The 19,723-nt window shown below is 43.0% G+C and overlaps 1 protein-coding gene across 2 annotated transcripts; it reads left to right on the top strand.

The window, feature by feature from the left end:
- Positions 1–1,645: 1,645 nt before the first annotated feature.
- LOC118215702 (arrestin domain-containing protein 4-like) lies at positions 1,646–14,607 on the top strand. Of its 2 annotated transcripts, XM_035396659.1 has the most exons (9): positions 1,646–2,038; positions 2,559–2,867; positions 7,040–7,115; positions 8,856–9,003; positions 9,767–9,869; positions 10,203–10,459; positions 11,065–11,227; positions 11,965–12,119; positions 12,617–14,607. In XM_035396659.1, exons 2-9 carry the CDS (start codon positions 2,579–2,581, stop codon positions 12,698–12,700), a joined length of 1,275 nt encoding a protein of 424 aa, XP_035252550.1. In that variant the 5' UTR covers positions 1,646–2,038; positions 2,559–2,578; the 3' UTR covers positions 12,701–14,607. The 2 variants fall into 2 exon arrangements, with proteins under 2 accessions (XP_035252550.1, XP_035252551.1); XM_035396660.1 differs by lacking the exons at positions 1,646–2,038; positions 7,040–7,115; positions 8,856–9,003 and having other exon boundaries at positions 2,816–2,867.
- The last annotated feature ends 5,116 nt before the right edge of the window (positions 14,608–19,723 follow it).

A 19,723-nucleotide genomic window follows, 5' to 3' on the forward strand; every position in this document is an offset into this window, starting at 1 on the left:
GGAATATGTTTATGCTCAAGGTTCTTTCTTTCTTGATCAGTAGTGCAGGCCTTAGACTCATCATAGGGTGGCGCCAGAGAGCAGTGCTGCTTGAACTGATGGGATCCTCCGGGCACAGCATTAAAACACGTACATCATGTGTATATTATGAAATTTATTCCACAATATTGGAATAGGCAAACATTTAGATATTTATTCATGGGGATCATTCAAGCCAGAATTGCTCCAGACATGGACATCTGCAAGTGTTCAGGGTTCTATGTCTGTTTCTATTCAAGTAAACTAATTTGAAATAACATTTGCTGCTGCAAAGTTAGCCTAGACTTCAGTGATGTTAACCTGGTTATGGTTTATTACTAAAAAGATGTTCCATCATATTCATTAGTTCTTACCTAATAATGCTTCAAATGTGTCTCAATAGATTGATTTTGAACTTGCTCACTTAATTAGGAAAACAAGTAAAACATGCACTTATGCCACTGACTGTGGTGATTTGTAGTTTGGTCATTTGTCACTGTTGGTATATTTTTGTGAACTTTACATCATTAAAAAAATACAGGCATGATGTTTCAAATCTACACCTTTGTCATCCTCATTAAACTGATTAATTCAATTCTAGTGGAGTTACAATGATCACCGCACTGCTATGGTGAGACACATTTGTTAACATGTTGAAATTGGTCTGCAGTTTGGCAAAAAGTACAGCAGGGATATTGGTTAATTTATGCGTATAGGCTACAGCATGTTTGCTTATTATTTACACAAAATTATAATTATTTACATTGAATAATAATCCATATATTATCGCGGGGGTGCTGGAGCATATCCCAGTGTACTCTCATCTGGATCACAGGATTCGGGATTCCAGGAAAACACCTTGTACAGGTTGCCAATCTATCGCAGGGCACAAAAATAATTCACTCACCCCTATGGGCAATTTAGGCTACCTGCATGTCTTTGGACTGTGGGAGGAAACCAAGAGTACCCAGAGGAAACCCACAAGGATACAGGGCGAACATGCAAACTCCACACAGAAAGGCCCAGAGATTCAAACCCAAGACCTTCGGTGAGGCAACAGTGCTACCCACTGCACCACCATGCCACCCATCGAATAATTATGCAATACAAAAACAAAAGCAGGAATGAAAAACGAAAGTTTTTAACAACAAAAAGAACACACCAACAAATAAAACAGGCAAACTAGAACACACCAACAAATAAAACAGACAAACTAGTTTAAACAACTACAAATTTATCCGAAAATTCTGGCCCCTCTGGCTCTCCATAAGCCTATCCGTTTCCATGGCGACGCGTTCTTTCAGCACTGGCTATGTTTGGCCATCGACTGTCCACGTGGGAGAATCGAAAGTGTCATTGGCCGTTTGTTTTCAGCAAACCAATCGTGAAGCTGTTCACGTGCTTTTCTTGGCTTGTCATTGGTCCAAAATCACAAATCACGCGCGGTAATAAATATCAGCTGTTTTTGCATGCACCTGCCCTGTCAATGTGTCACTTTTAGATTTCATCGAATCGCAGAGTCAACAACTTCTTAAATCCCGCCCTAATCGTGTTCAGACAGTAAGTCTGGCCAATCATTTCACAGCTCACAGTATTTGGGTGTTGCTAGAGTCTTTCTTGAAGAACCCGCACTACAAAATGTGCAATTAATACTAGTTCAAAAAAGGTAGGGATCGGTAGTGCAGTCTAGTGCAGTGTTGTGATAGCGTGCTTGCTGATACTTCATCCTAATGACCTGACAACCACACAGTACTCCTCATTTTTAAAACGCCACATCCAGTGTTTAATTACAGTAAGGTTCTTTTCATTTTCAAGAAGAGAACGATTGACTTGGTGTTTTGGATTGGTAGCATGCTAGCAATTTAGCTAGCTAGAGTTACAAGCATATGATCAGCGTGAAAGCAGTCCCGACAGTTCAGAGTGAGCTAACTGGTTGATGAGTCATTTATCAATTTTGTGAACTTCAGCTTGCTTGTTCGGTAACACTACTCTAATAGTCGTGCACGCAGACACGGAAAGGGTAAGAACATTACTGTTGTTGTTATTTATTATTATTATTATTATTATTATTATTATTGTTGTTGTTTTTGTTCTTATTCGAACTACTAATTGTAGTAACTTAGTTCTCGTAGTGGTGTTGTTTTACTACCATTGTTATTATTATTATTATTATTATTATTATTATTCGTTGCTGTTTACTAACAATAGCCCCTAGAGAGCTAGCTTGTTGCTACTGTTGCTGTCATCATTAATATTAGAGGACGGTTCGCCAGAATGTTTGAGAAAAGGTGCACTGCAGAGGAAGTGGCTATTCATTTTGTTTTACGAACATATTTGAATTGAGCATGTCGAACAGTGAACGTTCGCTAATGATACCCAAGTCACAATGTAGTGTGGAAGAAATGTTGCAACTGTCTTGACTATGCTACTATTGCAATGTATAACTTTACAGTATAATTGTAATGTCCAGTGGCATTTAAATCACGGTGACTGTGATAGACTCGACACAATGCGGTTTTGATTGTTATCGCATTTTTCAGTTTACAAAGAAGAACCCACAATGATTGACACAGTCAAAACGCTCGGCATCGTGTTTGATAACGAGCAGAAGAATGGATATTGCAGTGGTGAAATCGTATCCGGACATGTGTTGCTGGAGTTGCTGACAGCGACTCAAATCAAGGCCATCAAGATAACGGCACGAGGGTGCGCGCAGGTATGCTGGAACGAGGGTCCCTGCAGAGCATCGTCGCCCATCAGTGCTCCCATGGCAACACCATCCCTGGGGCACTGTATTAAAGAGGAGGTGGAATATTTTGGTGCTTCTCAAACTCTAATGGAAACAACAGGTACATTTGCATGATACACGATACACTAACATTAACTTATGTTGCTGATTTTGCATTATGAGTGTGGTGTCATGTCCATTTCTGGTTAAGAGCAACTAAGCTTCTGGTATAATCCAGTTTTGCGAAAGAATGTTAAAGTAACTAAATTGTATACCAGGGTTGGAGTCAATTCATGAATAAACTCATCAATTCTTGTACAGCTGAGGAATTGGAATTTGAAAAAGCCTACAGGAAACAAAATTGTAATTGAATTGAAATTGAATTAAATTCAGTGAAATTCTGTGTTTTATTACCACATAACTGATTACATGTAGTGTTATATATTATCAGTACTGAATATCATATAATGTTAAACAGACCTTTCAGGGGCTATTTGATGTATGTAACTTCAACTATTTCAATTTTCACTTGGACTGCTATGTTTTGTCTATATGTTCTGCTATACTGTCATACATGATGACATTCTTTTATTTTGAGATTTTGCCCATTTGTATTGCACTGAATCATCATTACATCTTCAAATATCATGTCACTAAGATTACATCTCTCAGGCCTAAATATCTTGCCAGCGACGCTGAAAATGTGTTCCTAAGGTCCAGATGAGGCAGGAATGGCTGTGTATTGGGATGCAGTTTAGGCAGACTAAGGGGACTGGTTCTAGTTTCCTGTACTGGAAAGGATGAGACTCCTCAGTATGGCATGGTAGGCCTGGATAAGCTCGGCACCTCCTCTGATGCTGGTAGCTTTGGGGCAAGGGAAACCATAAAAGCGAATAGCTTTGTTTTTTTTTGGAGGTTCAGAGGTGCAGAGGATTTTTTTTGCAGTTGATGATTTTTGTGGAGAAAGAGAGAGGACCTTGTTTGTCAGTATCTCCTTGATGTTGTGTCTTTCTCCACCCATGCACCAGTCAGATTTGAACCCTGGGTCCTTGGGGGCAGCCAGCTGAAACCACTCCATATCTGCAAACTTACAGTAGCCAGCCATTTTTTTGTTGTTGAAGATTTCATTGTTGTACGGTAGCAAATTTATCAGCTTGACATCGATCCATTGCTTCTTGACAACGTTCCAGTCTCTTGCAGAGTTCTTTGGTTAATTTGATTTCATTTGCTGTGAACTGAATGGGGGCTTGAAGCTCTTGAAAAAAACTTCTGAGGGGATCTGAAGAAATGACCTCATCACCTTCAGCTGGCTAGTCTATCTTACTGCATCTGCAGCCTGAAGCGTCAGATGTCCTTCAGGGATTTCCGTTGCTCTTGGTTTTGGGGTGATGTAAGCCTCTGAACTTTTGCCATCGTGATTTGGCAAAAGTTTTTTTTGTGATTTAGAGGGCCAGCTTGTTCCATGGCATCACGCACCACAAGCGGGACCCTGGATAAAGCATGGGCTTCTCTCATATGGCAGATAAACCTGTTAATCAATTACACTGATCTCCCGGAGGTCAGCTTCATTATCATCATCATCATCATCATCTATGTCACTGTCATGAACCTCCACTGGTGAAGCGAGTGAATGCCTTCTCCGCGTTTACAGTGTTATCGGTCACATTAACACACGCTTTGTTGATAATGTTGTAGATGGTTGTAGTATTGTCATATTTATGAAATAGTTTTCTGCTGTGTGTCTTCCCTTGAAGCTTTCGCATGCCACCGTTACTGCGTGAAGTTCAAAGTTTAAAATAAAGTGGCCAGTTATACCCAAAAAGTTTGCAGGTCCCAGCTGGAACAGATGTCCGCGGTAAGATGGATGTATTGAACTTTCTGCATTTTTGCTCTCGAGTCATCCTAACCTTGATGATAGCCGTGTGTTGTGCAATAAGCTTCTGACTCAGGCGCCTGTGGCTTGGCATGGCGAAACGAGCTAAGCTGAGTTCAGCTAAGTTGAGAATTTTGCAAAAGTACTTGTTTCCAACTGCTGACTGAGGAAGCAGACCATTGGCAATGTAGTCAATAGTGCTGTTTGTAAGCTCCGATTGATGACTTGGTGGCTGGCCATTTCGATGTATCAGAGTGGTCAAGCAATTCAGTGTGTCCATACTCAGTTGTGCTGTTGCTGGTAAGCACAGCTGATTCGCTGAGAATGTCAGATTGCTTTGTCCTGAAAAAATAAGAAAAATAAGTCAACTGTGATAGTGTCTGATTCACATATACAGTTGGCTCAGAAGTTACTGGAAACCTTGATAAATTAGATGAATAAATTAGGTTGTAAAAAATAGTTGTATTTTATTGTTTAATTTAACATGTGAATTTATATTGTTTTATTCTAATTCAATTGTTGTAAGAGTTTTTTTTTCCTCATGCTAATTAGACCCACAAATTTAGAATGCTTTGAATGGTCACTTGCTAGGGTTGCATGCGTAGAATTATAATGCTTAAAATGGTCATTTGTTAGTTGGAGGACAACAAAGAAGAGTGCCACAGTACAATGAGTATTTAACAGGGCTGACTTCAGTGAAGTTCAGGACACTCTGGTTGGAGAAAGAAATTAGTTAAAAAGCCTTTATTAAATTGGCATATCGATGATGAAATTGAAACCAGTTCCGATGCCTTTGAGGGTAGGCTGCTTTTTTAAATGCTTTTTTTACCTGAGCACCCAGTGGTTCTTCTGTTTTTCTTATGATTTGCTAGTGTTGTATACATGGTGTTACAATGCTTAGAGCACAGGCCGATGAAAGACATACAGTGGTTATTGGAAGGGCACGGTTAAAATGGCTTCCGGAGAACTTTGTTGTTATGGAAAGGAGCATTGTTGCATGAGAAAGTTGGAACACAACTCCCACTGAAATGTTTAGCCAAATGATGCAGTCTCATGCACAGTATCACGCATGCAACATGGAAAAAAATGAAAGTTCTATGGAAGCCATTTTAGCTGCTCGGGTGGATCCATGAATAGGTATACAGTACCACAGCGCTTACCAACTGCACTGTGATTCCCTGATGTTGTTGGTGTTGGTTCGCCAAAATGATTGAAAGTCAATTCTTTCAAGGTCAAACTACCACACACTATCACAAGTCTCACAAATTCAACACAGGTACAGGGCCTTCTTTAAAAAAAAAAAAAAACTAAAAAAACAACTTAGGTCATGAACCTTGACTCAATTCAGTTTGAGTTCATGGAAATCTAGGTAATGTTGTCTCATAATTCCAAACAGGACTGTTTTGGAAAACGTGCTGAGTGACAGGTGAATATTAACATTTTATTAATGAACAAATGAAAATGAGTTTAGAATTCATCCAGCATAACATCATAATTGTAATACATGCATTTTGTATTTGATTTGTTTAACTGTCTTTGATTCAAATGTTTGATTTGCAAGTCAAGACAACCACTTATAGAAGGAATTCAATTCTTTTTTTCTGTCATTCAAATTCAGTTATTTTCCTTGGGTGCACATTGACTTCAAGAAATTGAATTAGAATGTATCATCCATTCTCGGTTAAACTCGTGCATGGCCCAAACCCTGCTGAATAGTCTCACGTTGCTCCTTTTATTTTTGGGAGGGGAGAAGAAAATCCAGATGGAAAATCTCAATAATCAAATAAAATTCAACAATGTACAGCTCACCTATGGCCGCAAATAACCCCTGCTGCCGACTCTGGGCTTGTTTGTGAGCGGGAGGGGTCACGCTATGGCTTCGCGGAATGTGCTCAAAACAAGACATGGCCGGAGGCCTCCCTTCCTGCTCCCCCGAGAGACCTGCGCCTGTGTTTTAGGGTTATTTTCAAACGGCCGTGCGCAGGCACTCGTGTTACATGACCTTATTTGTTTGCTTGGCAGGCAAGCTCATCCCGGGCCTCTCGCGTAGCACTGACGTAGCGTGTCATCCGCTCGCGCGGCTTGATGTTTACCTTTCGGTCATTCCGGTGAGAACCTGTACCTCTCCCTGCGGTACGGCATCGGCACCATATGTGGTATTTGAACCTCCGACCCACCGGTTGCTAGATCTGAACAAGCATTACCGCATTTGTACTTGCAGAGAAAAAGCACAGTGACCTAAAGTTGAGGACTACAGAACTGAAATGATGCCTTTCTGGGTCTGTGGCCAAGGCTGTACATTTGCAGTACTGTTATCTGTTGCATTCTCATTTTAGTAAACGTTATTATGACTGTTTTTGCCATAAGATAAACTTATATTTTTAGTTTTTTTTGTTTTTGTTTGTTTATTGTTGAAACAGGCAGTGAAGACGGGGAGTGGGTCAGCCTTGATGCAGGGAGACATGAATTTGCTTTCCGATTTGTGCTCCCTCAAAGGTGAGTGACTGTAGACTTGTTTGCAGACAAGCTAGAATTAACAAAGCTCAAAGTCAATGCACTTAGTTGTTCTCGTTAAGGGTCATGCATAAGGTGGGTACGTCCAGTGCCTCAGGAAAATACCTTGTTGTGCAACCAGACACATTCAGAGAAGTGTTTTTTTCTGTAGAACATGTTTGTGACTGTCTCTGTAAAAAACACTGTCCAAATTAAATAGAAGTGCTTCTGGATTTCATTGCAAGGCATTCTCGGCAGAGTATGTAATCAGCAGATCCCATATATTCCAATTCAATTTGCTTGCCATACAGCGGCTACAAAGCGATTCTTCTGTGCTAACCCATTTACACATGTAGAGAGCGTAACTGTACTGTGCAAATATATGGCACAGATCTGGGGTAGTTAGTCAGGTTTAAAAAAAAATAAAAAAATAAAAAAAAACTAGAGCCAGAATGAATGTGTTGTCTTCTGTCAGTCTACATGCCGTTGCACTAAAGACTTTAAAAGAAAAAGTGCGCACACTGCTGATGTTCCACCAAAGACTCCAGCAGGTGTTCAGATGAACATATAGGATGCATTAAGGTGGAACACAATTAACCACTTCACTCTTATTCAATGCTCCTCTGTTGGAATATAAATGAAATTATCATCCAAATTTTGTCATTTCTGGTCGTGTAGATATTTACCTGTGTTCAAACTGGGGGCTTCTTTTGCTGTGTGCTGCGTTGCCACTGTGTTGCCCACAATCCCTTGCTCTCTATTCACTTTTTGTTAGAACTTCAGTTGGTGGTGCACGTGAAATGAAAGGGTTTGTAAATAAAGCTAGCTTTTCAGCATTGGAATGACAAATGCTACATCAGCATTTCTTTGGCATTGTGTTTCTATTTTTTTGAGTAAACAGTATTGTAGCAGGCCTGAAGCAAAGTATATGATTCTGGCATATGCTGTTAAAGTATCATTAAAGAGATTAGTCATCCCACGTAATACAAATAGTAACATTCAACATGAAATTATTTGTAAATGGTTAAAATTTTATTAAATCGCATTAGATTCAAGATTTATTTTACATCGTTTCTAGTCCAAATTGGTAAGAGCAACCTACTACATCATTGCACCATAGACTATAGCTTGAAAGATTTATTGATACCATTCTAGACTACTGCTTTCCTTGATATCGAGGTATTAGATAGCAAACAGCAACTTTATATTCATGATAATGCTACACACTGTCATGTATCTAAACTTGGTGTTTGCTATGTAAATACTAGCGTGGCTAGCTAGCTACGTAGGGGCACCTACAGTACAGTACTTATGGTACTACCGCTGCACTCTTTGTCCCATTGTGCTTGGCTGTTGCTTCCTCCTGATTAGTGCAAGTTCCTAAAACTGCGACAAAAATGACAATTTCATGTCCGTTCCACGCTCTTAGGAAACCATGGGTAGAGTTGTAGGTTGCTTTTTAGGAATAATAATAATTTTGGCTGCCACAGTTTAAGCTAGTGTCTCCCTTCTCAGGGCCGTCTTTCCTGTGTTAAAAAACATTTTGTCAATGATTATAGGGGACGACGTTCATGATTAGGAAGTATTTTTGAAACCCCTTGTAACCAATTCCAACACGCTGGATTGGCTGCCACTGTTTGAGCTAGTTTATCATCTGTCAGGACCTGGGGTAAAACATTTTGTCGATGATTATTATAAGTGACGCGGTTGGCTGCACATGTCCTGTACCTTCGCCTCTTTCAGGCCCCTGGTGTCCTCGTTCGTCGGGAGACATGGGAAGGTTCAGTACTGGGTGAACGCGGTTCTGCAGAGGCCCTCGGCCCAGGACCAGAGCGTACGCAGAGAGTTCCCCGTCCTCTGCCACATTGACGTCAACTCCCCGTCTCTGCTGGTAAGAGCGGATATGGAGGAAAGTTCGTGGCAGGGTACCTATGAAAATCTCTGGGAAGTCACTAAGGCACACTTGCCTACTATTGAGTATACAAGTTGTATGCAACTTGTATTGAACTTGTATACTCAAAAGTAGTCAAGGACGCTGATTCGGACACAGCCTAAAAGCCCTCAAATTAAGAAAAAATAAAATCTAGAAACTTCAAAAGTTTCTAAAATTACATTTTTGGTGCTTCTTAGGATTTTTTATTTATTCGTTCATTAATTAATTTTATTGAGGTCCTGGCTAGGATCTAAAGCTTTGTGCTCAAGTTTCATGGAAAATTTCCCCTTCACCTGAAATGATGATTGGTTCACTTTTTTTCTCTGGAATTGGTTCAAATATACTTTGAAGTTCCCTGTTGCTGCTTCTTTCTCATGTTTACATTTTTGTGGTATTGTGAAATACTGACGCTTCAGGTTTGTCTTTCCTGCTGCAACATCCTGCGCTTGTAACACCGCGCGCGGGAGTGTTTGTTATGCCCCCCCCCCCCCCCCCCCCCCCCCCGCCCCCGCCACAGCGCTCCTGTTATCGGAGCCCCGTCCCTGGAGCCGCATTATCGGCCCAGGTCCAAGAACACCAGCTTTCCTAAAAGCCCAACCCCCCAGCCCCCCCCCCCCTCCCCGCGCCACTTCAAGGCCGGGTCCATGGGAACCGGGCTGGGAACGCTGTGCACGGGGTGTCCGCGTCTCTCACCCTCGCCTCTCTCCCCGGCTCCTTCCAGTCCCCCGTTTCCACCAACAAGGAGAAGATGATCAGCTGCTGGATCTTCACCTCCGGCCCCGTCTCTCTGAGTGTCAACATCGACAGGAAGGGCTACTGCAACGGTGAGACTCGCAGCCTCCTTTTTCGCCTCGATGCTGAGGTACAGTACAGGGGGAAAAAAAGCGTTTCGTAACCTGCTGAGAAGGGCCCGTGCCCACAGAACTGGGTTTGCGCCCATGGATTTAGGTCCCGTGCATGAGTCATTTGTCCTGAACCCTTTCAGTAAACGTCCAGCTGTCTCGATCGATCACACAAGCACTGCAACCGTGGGTTGTGCCTGACTTCTGAATTGATGCAAATAATTTGTGTTCCTTTTTAGACCTTTTTTTAAAAATTTGATACACAACCTGCAGTTTATTCCATGCTCTTCATACCCCTTTTCCCTTTCGAATCAGGAGAGGTGATCCCCATCTACGCCGAGATCGAGAACTGCTCCTCCCGCCTCGTCGTGCCCAAAGCCACCATCTACCAGATGCAGACCTTCCTGGCCAGGGGCAAAACCAAAACCTACCGGCAGGCGGTGGCGAGCGTGAGGGGGAACCACATCCCCTCCGGCAGCTCCGACTCCTGGAACGGGAAGGCGCTGAAGATCCCGCCCCTGCCCCCCTCCGTCCTCAACTCCGCCCTCATCAGGGTGGAGTACTCTTTAGCTGTGAGTATCCACGGAAACCGGCATTTCGCTCGCCCTTATCTTCCTGCTTAGCAACTGGGGTGGCAACCAGAAGGCCGCAGGTTCAGATCCCTAAAGGAGAAGCGCTGCTGTCCCTTTAAACAGAGTGCGTCTTTCCGTAAGTGTCCGGCAGTGTAAACGGTCGCTCTGTTTGCTGGGTAAGCAGTTGGAAGGGGTCACCAGAAGGCCCCAGGGTTCAAGTCCTGTAGCATTAGACAGTATTAACCACAGCCAGGTATCCAGCTGAATTGGCAGGAATGCACAGATGCTTCCAGAATCAGCCGGTGGCTGCCCGCGTGAGCGCGGATAGCGTCTCCCGCTCACCGCGCGGCACTGCTTGCTTTGGCCGTCCGTCGCACACCCCCGCGGTAATTGTTTACCGGGAGCGCCAGGCAGGGAAGTTTATTGCACAGAGGAAGACTGCAAACACATCTTGAACTTCAAACGGTTTTTTTTTTTTTGGTCGCTGCATGCAAATTGGATGACTATTGTGTAGCACGTAAGGGAAGGCGGTGATGTTCTGCAAGTGTTGCCACATTCAGTGCGGGGACATGTTCAGTCTGAGTGAAGGTGCGTGTCTTGCGAAGGTGACGGTGCAGATCCCGGGCACCAGGAAGCTGAGGGCGGAGCTGCCCATCGTGATTGGCACCATCCCGTACGGCGGCATGGGGGCCCGCAGCGCCAGCGTCAGCAGCCGGGTCAGCCGGGACACAAGCTGGCTCACGCTGGCACTGCCCGAGGAGCCCGAAGGTACGGCCACGCCCTGCGATCCGGCTCAGTCACACGCCACACACGCCGTGGGGTGACTGGCATGCTGCGCAAAGGTGGCGCATGCTCGTGCTGGGGTGTGTGTGTGTGTGTGTGTTTGTGCGTGTGTGTGTGTCTGTCTGTGTGTGTTTGTGCATGTGTGTGTGCCTGTCTGTGTGTGTTTGTGCATGTGTGTGTGTCTGTCTGTGTGTTTGTGCATGTGTGTGTGTGTGTGTGTCTGTTTATGTGTTCGCGTGTGTGTGTGTGTGTGTGTGTGTGTGCGCATGCGCATGTGATTGTGGGGGAGTACCTGCCCTGTTTGGCAGATGTTACTCCAGAGGGAGGGTGTATGTTGTTCATTGAGTAATCAGTGTGGTTCAAGATTATGCAAGTATCAGAGAGATTAAAATGTGGTGAAATATTTCCCTGCATTTCCAGTAATTTTTTAACAGACCAGGAACCACCAGTTCTTTCTGAAGGACTGTGACGAATTCTGTGGATTTGGTATTACTTGGAAAACAGGCATGTCGCTATCTGTCTACCACAGTTTCCCAGCTTATTTCAAAGTCCAACGCCAACGTGACACAGTCCGTGGCATCACACATTCCACAATACAAGCCTGTACCCTAAGTAATGTTTATTTGTGAAAAAGTGAAAAATGAACTTGAGTAAAAATAAAAAGCCAGAACTGGTATAGCTCTGATTCAGGTCATGTGACTTCTCTATCTCTCTTCTACCAGCTCCTCCAAATTATGCGGACGTGGTGTCGGAGGAAGAGTTTGAGCTGCACTCCCCCTCTCTCGTCCAATCGGAGGAGCTGGAGAGGCAACTGGGAGGGCCGATTTTCGCATACATCCAGGAATTCCGATTTCAGCCCCCCCCAGTCTACTGTGAGGTGAGATATTATATGGGTCACTGCAAAACAGAATACATGTTAGCAAGGAATATTATATAATCTGTATTATGTCCATAAGTTCTCCTTGCTGCTAGTAACAGACACAGTACAGCCATAAACTACAAATAATGGGTACGATTACACATGTCAGTCGGTAAATACATGTCCTATAAGATCATTAAAAATGGGCACCATACACTTGCATATATTTAAACATCTGACATATGCTATAGGTTTCTACCACAAACCTGTACCCCAGTTAATTCTGAAAATATCTCCCCACATTCATCAGGATTCCCCATCATTGGGTGTGGGAGAATGTTGTCATCCTTCAGTGGAGCATTTAATAGTCAGAATAATTTTCAGTAGCCTGTTTCCTGTTAAGACACACCCTAAGAACGTTAGCCGTTCCAGCGAGATCGGTATCTGGTGGCAGAAGTGTGTTTCCGGGTCCAGACCGTGTTAATGAGTCCATTTCCCTTCTTCCCTTCGCTCAGGTGGACCCCCACCCCGCCCGGGCCCTGGAACCGCCGCCTCAGCTGGGTTGGCTCGCCGCGCCGCGCGCCGGACTGGCGCTTTAAGGAAGGCCGCGCCTTTACGCTCCAGTTTACCGTTGACCCCGGTTTCCTCAAAGCCGCAGCACATTAGCCGTGACCGATTTTTCAGAACGCCTTCGCTCTCGCTCTGGCGGAGATGACCGTGGTACAGCCGTGACCGGGACAGGGGGAAAAGGGACCGTGTAAGTGGAATGGCGACCGTGGGGAAAGGCCAGCCTGGACGTCACGTTTTATTGCGGACTCGTTCGTGCCGCAGACGGGCGTGGTGCACGCTGGGAAAAACATGTCCTCGTTGCTATTTGAAGGAACATTGTGAACGTTTGCATGGTTTGTTTCCGATCAAACAGAAACAATAGAGCGTGCATTTCTAAAAGGAAAAAAAATGGCACTTGTCAACAGAAAGAAAAAATGGTTTCGAAAGATTTGCTAATGCGTTTTTTTTTTCTCACGGTTCTACAATGGTTTCATTGGTGGGTTCGTAAGTTCAATCTGTACCTTTTCAGTTACACAGTGAAATTCTATTTCTGGGTTTGGAGGTTAAAAAAATGCTTCTGTTCAGGAGAGAATGTGTTTTTGTAACTGTCCTTCAGTGTTAAGTTCAAATCCAAGGACGTTCAGGGTGCTGCGCCCATTGAAGGTTTTGAGGACAAGTGACAATGGAAGCCAAGGAAGTGGATGAGAACACGGTTCAATTAACTAGTATTCTCAGGACACAAGGAATCAGGGTTTTTAAGAGATGGGAAGGCTCAGGAATAACTGTTTGAGGAAGGGCTTTTACGCTACAGCAGACAGAAATTTGCGGTACGCCAGAGCAATACTAAACGACATTAAACTGTGCAGATTTTCCTTGTCGTATCGAAAGCATTCCCATACAACGCGAGCTGACGGGTGTGTCGAATGGAGACGCCTGAGTTTACACGTTTGGTCTAAAGAGGCAGTTCCTCTTTAGGGTCCAAGCTGCCATTAAGTTAAGATAATGTTTATGTGTAGCAGTGCTTCATTAATTTAACAAATGTTTACTTTTATGTGACATCTTCGGCACTAAGTGTGAAGATACCAAAGCTCACAATTAGAAATTAACCAGCCAAGTACTGTAACTTTGCTAGTGCTGTCTGGCTTTGTATTTGGACATTGACATCTCTTTAAAAATGTTCAATACAACACTATGGGGAGAATGATGTCTTTATACAGTGGCTGCCTTCAGTGTATTGCTATAAAGTGCCAATTGCTAGTGCCTCTGGAGTGTTTAAACTGTGGATTATGATGTCTGTGCCTGAGCACTAAACTTTATAGGCCTGTGCCCTTAGCATCTGGGGGACTTTTTTAAGTATTGTTGTTTTTTTTTTTTGTTTTTTTCCCTGCGATTTCACAGAATGCTAATCAAGTGCCTTCAAAGCTGCTATGTTGGGATATCAGTAGTGATAACCAGACATCTCCCAGGTGTTTTAATTTTTATGGTCTTGGGTTTACTATAATGTGGAGCACCACGTGCTAACAAGTGCAAGGATCAAGTTTGTGCATTCAGACTCTTCGCCTTGTCATTGAGATGTAATGAGATATCGTTGCTTATTGTTATTTTCCTGTGAATCCATCTCAATGGGTTACTTATTTTTTGTTGATTTGTTTGCTTGTCTTGTTTTGTAAATGAAAATGTGAATAAAATATTTCAAGGTACTGTTCTGTTGCAAAATCCAGTCCTGTCTTTGGTCTGTATGACATGGACATCGACGCAATTGCCATATGGCACAAGTTACCGTTGCCTGCATTATTCGTAATGGCATATTATGCTTTTTTTGTTGTTGTTGTAAAACGTCGCTACTCTTGAATGTTCCGTATCATTTATATTTTATCACGCAAATTAACACTGAATAAACATGTCAGCATTGTAACAAAATGCGCCTGGCTATCAATAATAAAATTGGTGCTATGAATGGTGTGTATGCACAGACTCATTTGATAGTGTGTATTATTGGGGGACAAGAGGGAGGCCTGTTTTCACAATTTAGCAATAAATGCTAAAGCATTTTTTTCCCCTGAGATGATGATTAGATGTATGCCCAGCCGCTGTAGCACCTGTTCCGCTTGTTGATTGAAGGCTTCAACCCGGAGTCGTTTTAACCACAGTTCACTTTTATTGGTAGATTTAAGCGATTTGTGTGTTTGTTGCTTTTCGACAAAACTGCGTTTGTAGGTCGACGGGATAGTGCGTTTAACGTGAAAATGTCGGAAATGGACCTAAAATCGAGCAACGTTCACTACATTACATGTATTTGCCAGCCGCTTTTCTTCAAAGCGACGTACAATAAGTGCGTACCGAAGGTCATTGGAGCAACTGCAAAACACAGGTACGATAAGATACAATACTCATGTTGTAGTTATTCATAGCCATGGACACATTGTCTAGTTCAAACAGTTTATTCTTAATTTAGGCTCTTTTATTATTCATTTAGGCTCTTGTTCGTTTTTCTTGATTTGCAGTCACCAGCCCCCTTTGCTTTTAACTGTGTGAATCGAAGCTTCGAGACTTTAAACGCTCATTGAACAGGCCGTTCTCACAGCTGAAGCGCCACTTAAATGTTCTTTCCCACGATAAAGCATATGCAGCATATAGCCTACACGTATGACAGCATGGCAGACCTAAATAGTTTAAAGAATTGCACGGGTATTTAGAAGGTTCAAGCCTTGTCATGGTTTAGTAGCGCGACATGCATTTTTGTTGCGTGTTATTAGCACGTAATGGTGAGCCATTGGTCCATCCTAGATGTGAACTAAAATAAAAAACATGAAGTAGCACACAAGAATAAGTGTACTGTACTTTGGATGCACATCAGAGAAGGCCGTACTGTAAAGCATGCGATTGTATTGTTACGCTATGTCCCTAACATTCTCACAGGAGTACGTCATGTTTTTACAAGGTTCCAGGCGATCTGTTGCGCTAGTCAACTATCTGTCCGTGCTGCACGGAAACTGCACTTGGTAAACAAGGGTGTAAATAACTGTCAGAGCGGCGCGTGGGAACGCGGGGTTAGGCCGTTTGAATCGCCAGTGATGTGATCTGTAATCAGGACGGCCTGGAGTCTGAGGTCCAGCCATAGAGCAGTATTCTTATTCCTGAACAAGAGCTCTGATTGGAACATTGAGGCCACACTGCAAAAAAGTCACTGTTAGCAAATGATTTGTTTGGTAAAGAGACCTAAAATCTTTTTTTTCTGTCAAGTAGAAAATGTTAGCATGTTTTAAGAAATTGTCTTACCCCATTGGCAAATTTTGAAAGGAGTCAAACTGTTTCACCTCAGGCAATATTTTTGTCTTTATCAAAATAGTAATAGAATGTAAGTCTAAATATTACAAACACTTGTTCAGATTGGCAGATTTCTTGGTTTTCCAGTGCATCAGGTCTGAAGCAGTCCTGTTCACGAATCAATGAAGCCCTATTACTGAACCTTTTGGAGCCATGAGGTAAGAACAAAAGGAACAAAAAATATTGCTGTATCATAAAACAAAAAAATAAATAAATAGGATGCTATCCAAAATTAGGCACCCAAATTGAAAATCTAATAACAGAGGCTGCATAACAATGACACAATGTCTAACCAAGGTTGGAGGAACTCTCCTTTATCAAATTATATCCACTCGTTATCCACTTACTTCCACTCGGTCCACTTAGATCCACATAGATCCACTTACTGTACATAATCCTTAGGTCCACTTAGATCCATGTATACTCATTAGATCCATGCTAACTGCTAACACCCCCCCAGCCCACCCCTCCCCCCTCCCCACGGAATCTCCCCTGTCCACCCAGCCTGATTACGTAATGCCTGGCTGAACTTATGCGGTGACCTATAACACAATAACAGCCCGGCACGAAAACAGGACATGGGCACGGGGCGGGGCCCCACGTGCAGGTCCGTACCGCTGACCGTGAACCGCGCAATCTCCCAGAGAGGGCACCGCACGAGCACACCTCCGACCGTGACCCAGATAAGCTCTCCCAGAGCACTGAACCGCTGCACTTCTGACTGTGAGCTACGCTGAATTCAGTTCAGCTCAATTCAAGTTCATTTTTATTTCCCGTTTTACGAAGGGCATTGCTACAAAGCATCTTTACAGAGATGCGGGCCTGGACACAAGAGCACGCCTTGGGCGACGGTGGCAAGGAAAGACTCCCTGGCTGATAATAGGTAGAAACCTTGAACAGAACCTGAACCGCTGGCTGGAAGTGTGTGAACTCTGAAGGGTTCTAATGCTGAATGGCCAGGTTCCTGATCACAAAACACTCAAACTAGGAACACGCCAACAATTAATGATTTCAGAGCCTGGGGCAGTCAGGGAGACGTTTTTTTTTTTTTTTGAGCTTTTAATTTATTGATTTCAGTTAGGATGTGAAGGAAATTTAACTATATATGAACACTAGTGTTCTAAAACAAACTTGCATACCGCCCCTTTAAATACCCTTGTTACTGCCTGTGGCATTAAGTCTAATGCTGTCCATCTGCTAAAAGTGCCACTCCCAAATACATAATGTAAATACACAATGTAGCCTACAATTATGTCACCAGTACCATAACATGAGACACACAAAACGCAGACACAGGTAAAAATGTGTATAGGAATACTTAGACATGTACATCCAGGAGAAATAACTTAATTCTCTTGTGTGACCCAAGCAGACAAGGAACAGGTTGGGTGGGGGCAGTCCAACTGCAGCTAGAGGCACCTCTAAACAACTCAGAAATGGTGTTCATTTCATTATTACCAAATTATATTCCATAGTTGAAAATTCATAACAAATGGGCAGACCCTACACACCAGTAGCTTCCATAGCCATAAAACTCACAGGGGTTCAGAGATATCAAAGTCTTTACTGAGGCGTTTAGGTGTTGGGAAACAGGAAAATGCCAAATCCCCAAAAAAAACAGCAAGTATGGATAAAAAGTGTGGTTTAAAAAATGATTTTATTTTTTAGATCTCCCCAGTGGAGATGGCTTTCAACTGATTTGGCTTTCAAACTGCCATTAAAGACAGGGATGTTTTTTTTTTTTTCCAGCAAACGCGGATACTGTGACACCGTGTACGATTTTTCAGACGTAGGGCGAAGCTGCCGCTCCTCTGAGGAGCTTCAAAGGACGGCCCTCAGAGGGAAAGGAGACGTCTAATCAGATCAAACCGCGGCTCAGCCGACCTGGTCTGGTTCTACAGGGCCGCGCGGGCGCGGGCAGCACGGAGGTTCATGACGACGCTCTGAGACGAGACGTGCCGTTGGCCACGCCACGCCACGCGTAGCAAGGTCATTACGCCGGAACCAGGTTTGCATGCACAAGCAGGCCTACGCTTTGGTGAGAGGCTTCATGTTTACTTTTAGCAGATGCTCTGATCGCCCTGAACAGCTTACATTCTTTTTGCATACAATCTATTTATACAGTTGCCTATTTACTGAAGCAACTCAGGTTGTTCAAGGTGGCAACGGCAGAGCCCCAGTTTGGAATCTAACCTACTGCCCAAAGCGCAGCCATGGTGTGATGTTGTTTTGAGAATTTTGAATATAACAGACTGCAGTATCTACAGTACTTTCAATATTTATCCAAATTCATCTCCTCTGACTTTTTCACCTCCCATTCCCTCTCTCTCTTACCCTCCCCTCTCTCTGTCTCACTTGTGTCTCCCTCTCTGTCATTTCAACACCCTCTGACACACACTTCCTCTCTCTGTTTCCCTGGGTTAACTTTGTGCGTGCTTGGACCTGTGTCAGGCTACGATTGCTGACGTGCTTGTTTGCATGTCTGTGTCTAGTGGCGAATTCGTTTAGGACTGATTCCCATCACTAACCCTTTTTTTAAAATCTGCGACCATTTGAGGGTACTGTTTCCAGCCTGGAAATTGGCAGTGGCTTTGGAAAAGATGACTCTTTCTCTATTTACAGAGCTTGTGTGTAAACCTTGATTCGGTTCATACTTATTCATAAGATAATAGTTTTTGTAAACACTTTTCAGGACTTAATTTTCAAATTGTTATTTGTACAAGTAGGCTAGATCTATTTTCTGAAAGGGGGGGTGGCCCTTTGGAACTTTAATTCTACCGGTTATTTCTGCCATAGATCACACGCTCCTACTTGCCACATTTTTATGGTTTTAGGTTAAATTTTATAGTTTTATGTTTCTCTTAGAGCTTGTAGAAAATTAATCTGTATGTATGTAGAAGTTGTACTTTGGTTCTTGGTTAGCACAGTTAACCTTCACTCCTGTTTCAGTGATGGTACATCTTCACTTGCTGGTCTGGGAATGTTGTTAGCCTGGTATGACACCATTGGTTATATTAATCAGGTGAATGCACTTATGGCTTCTACTATACTGTTAGTCGCTTAGCATAAGAGAAACTGCTGAATTAATGTAATGTAAAGGTCTTTAAATGTAATATCCTTAATTGTTCTCTGTGCCACAGAAAGTGTCCAGAGGCTGAAAGCATTAATATCTTAGTATGCATAGTACATTGGATGTAACATTTTCCACTAAAGTGGCCACGAAGGCAGCACCTAGCTGAAACCCATAGGACACGTATGGGGACTCTCTCCACACTGGCAACCTCAATGCCAAAATTTTACAGTGGGGTCACATGGGTTAATTATGAGGTGCAGTCCCCCTATTCCCTAACAGCTCTGAGACACAAAGCTTTTTTAATTCTGTTTGAGATCAGATCAAAGGTAATAAGGCCCAGTTAGCATTTATTGTGGCATGGTGAGGTGAGAACAGCCTAATTTTGGGATTCTGTTCCACAAATATATATATTTTGGGGGCAAATCTGTTCAGGGGTGTGCCTTTTACAGTCTCTGATTTGATCTGGAACCAAGGCATTGATTTAATGCAAATACATTAATACAAATCAACAAGTATGAAAACCACAGCACTGAATATCAAGAACAGTCAACAACCCTTCATAAAGAGAGAGCCTGCGATCCTATAGTGCACTGTTCCATTTAATTTATAAAGAAATGCCTCGGACCTTTTTAAAGTGGTGGAAAACGTAAGCCACCTTTTCCATCCAAAAAAC

This window comes from Anguilla anguilla, chromosome 16 (assembly GCF_013347855.1).
Source record: "Anguilla anguilla isolate fAngAng1 chromosome 16, fAngAng1.pri, whole genome shotgun sequence".
NCBI lineage: Eukaryota > Metazoa > Chordata > Actinopteri > Anguilliformes > Anguillidae > Anguilla > Anguilla anguilla.

Bases quoted from the DNA above. Each gene is read 5' to 3' on its own strand.
- LOC118215702 (XM_035396659.1), top strand. From the start codon at position 2,579: ATGATTGACACAGTCAAAACGCTCGGCATCGTGTTTGATAACGAGCAG. The intron at 9,004-9,766 runs GTAAGAGCGGAT...GGCTCCTTCCAG, and splicing joins TCAACTCCCCGTCTCTGCTG to TCCCCCGTTTCCACCAACAA. The intron at 10,460-11,064 runs GTGAGTATCCAC...TGTCTTGCGAAG, and splicing joins GGGTGGAGTACTCTTTAGCT to GTGACGGTGCAGATCCCGGG.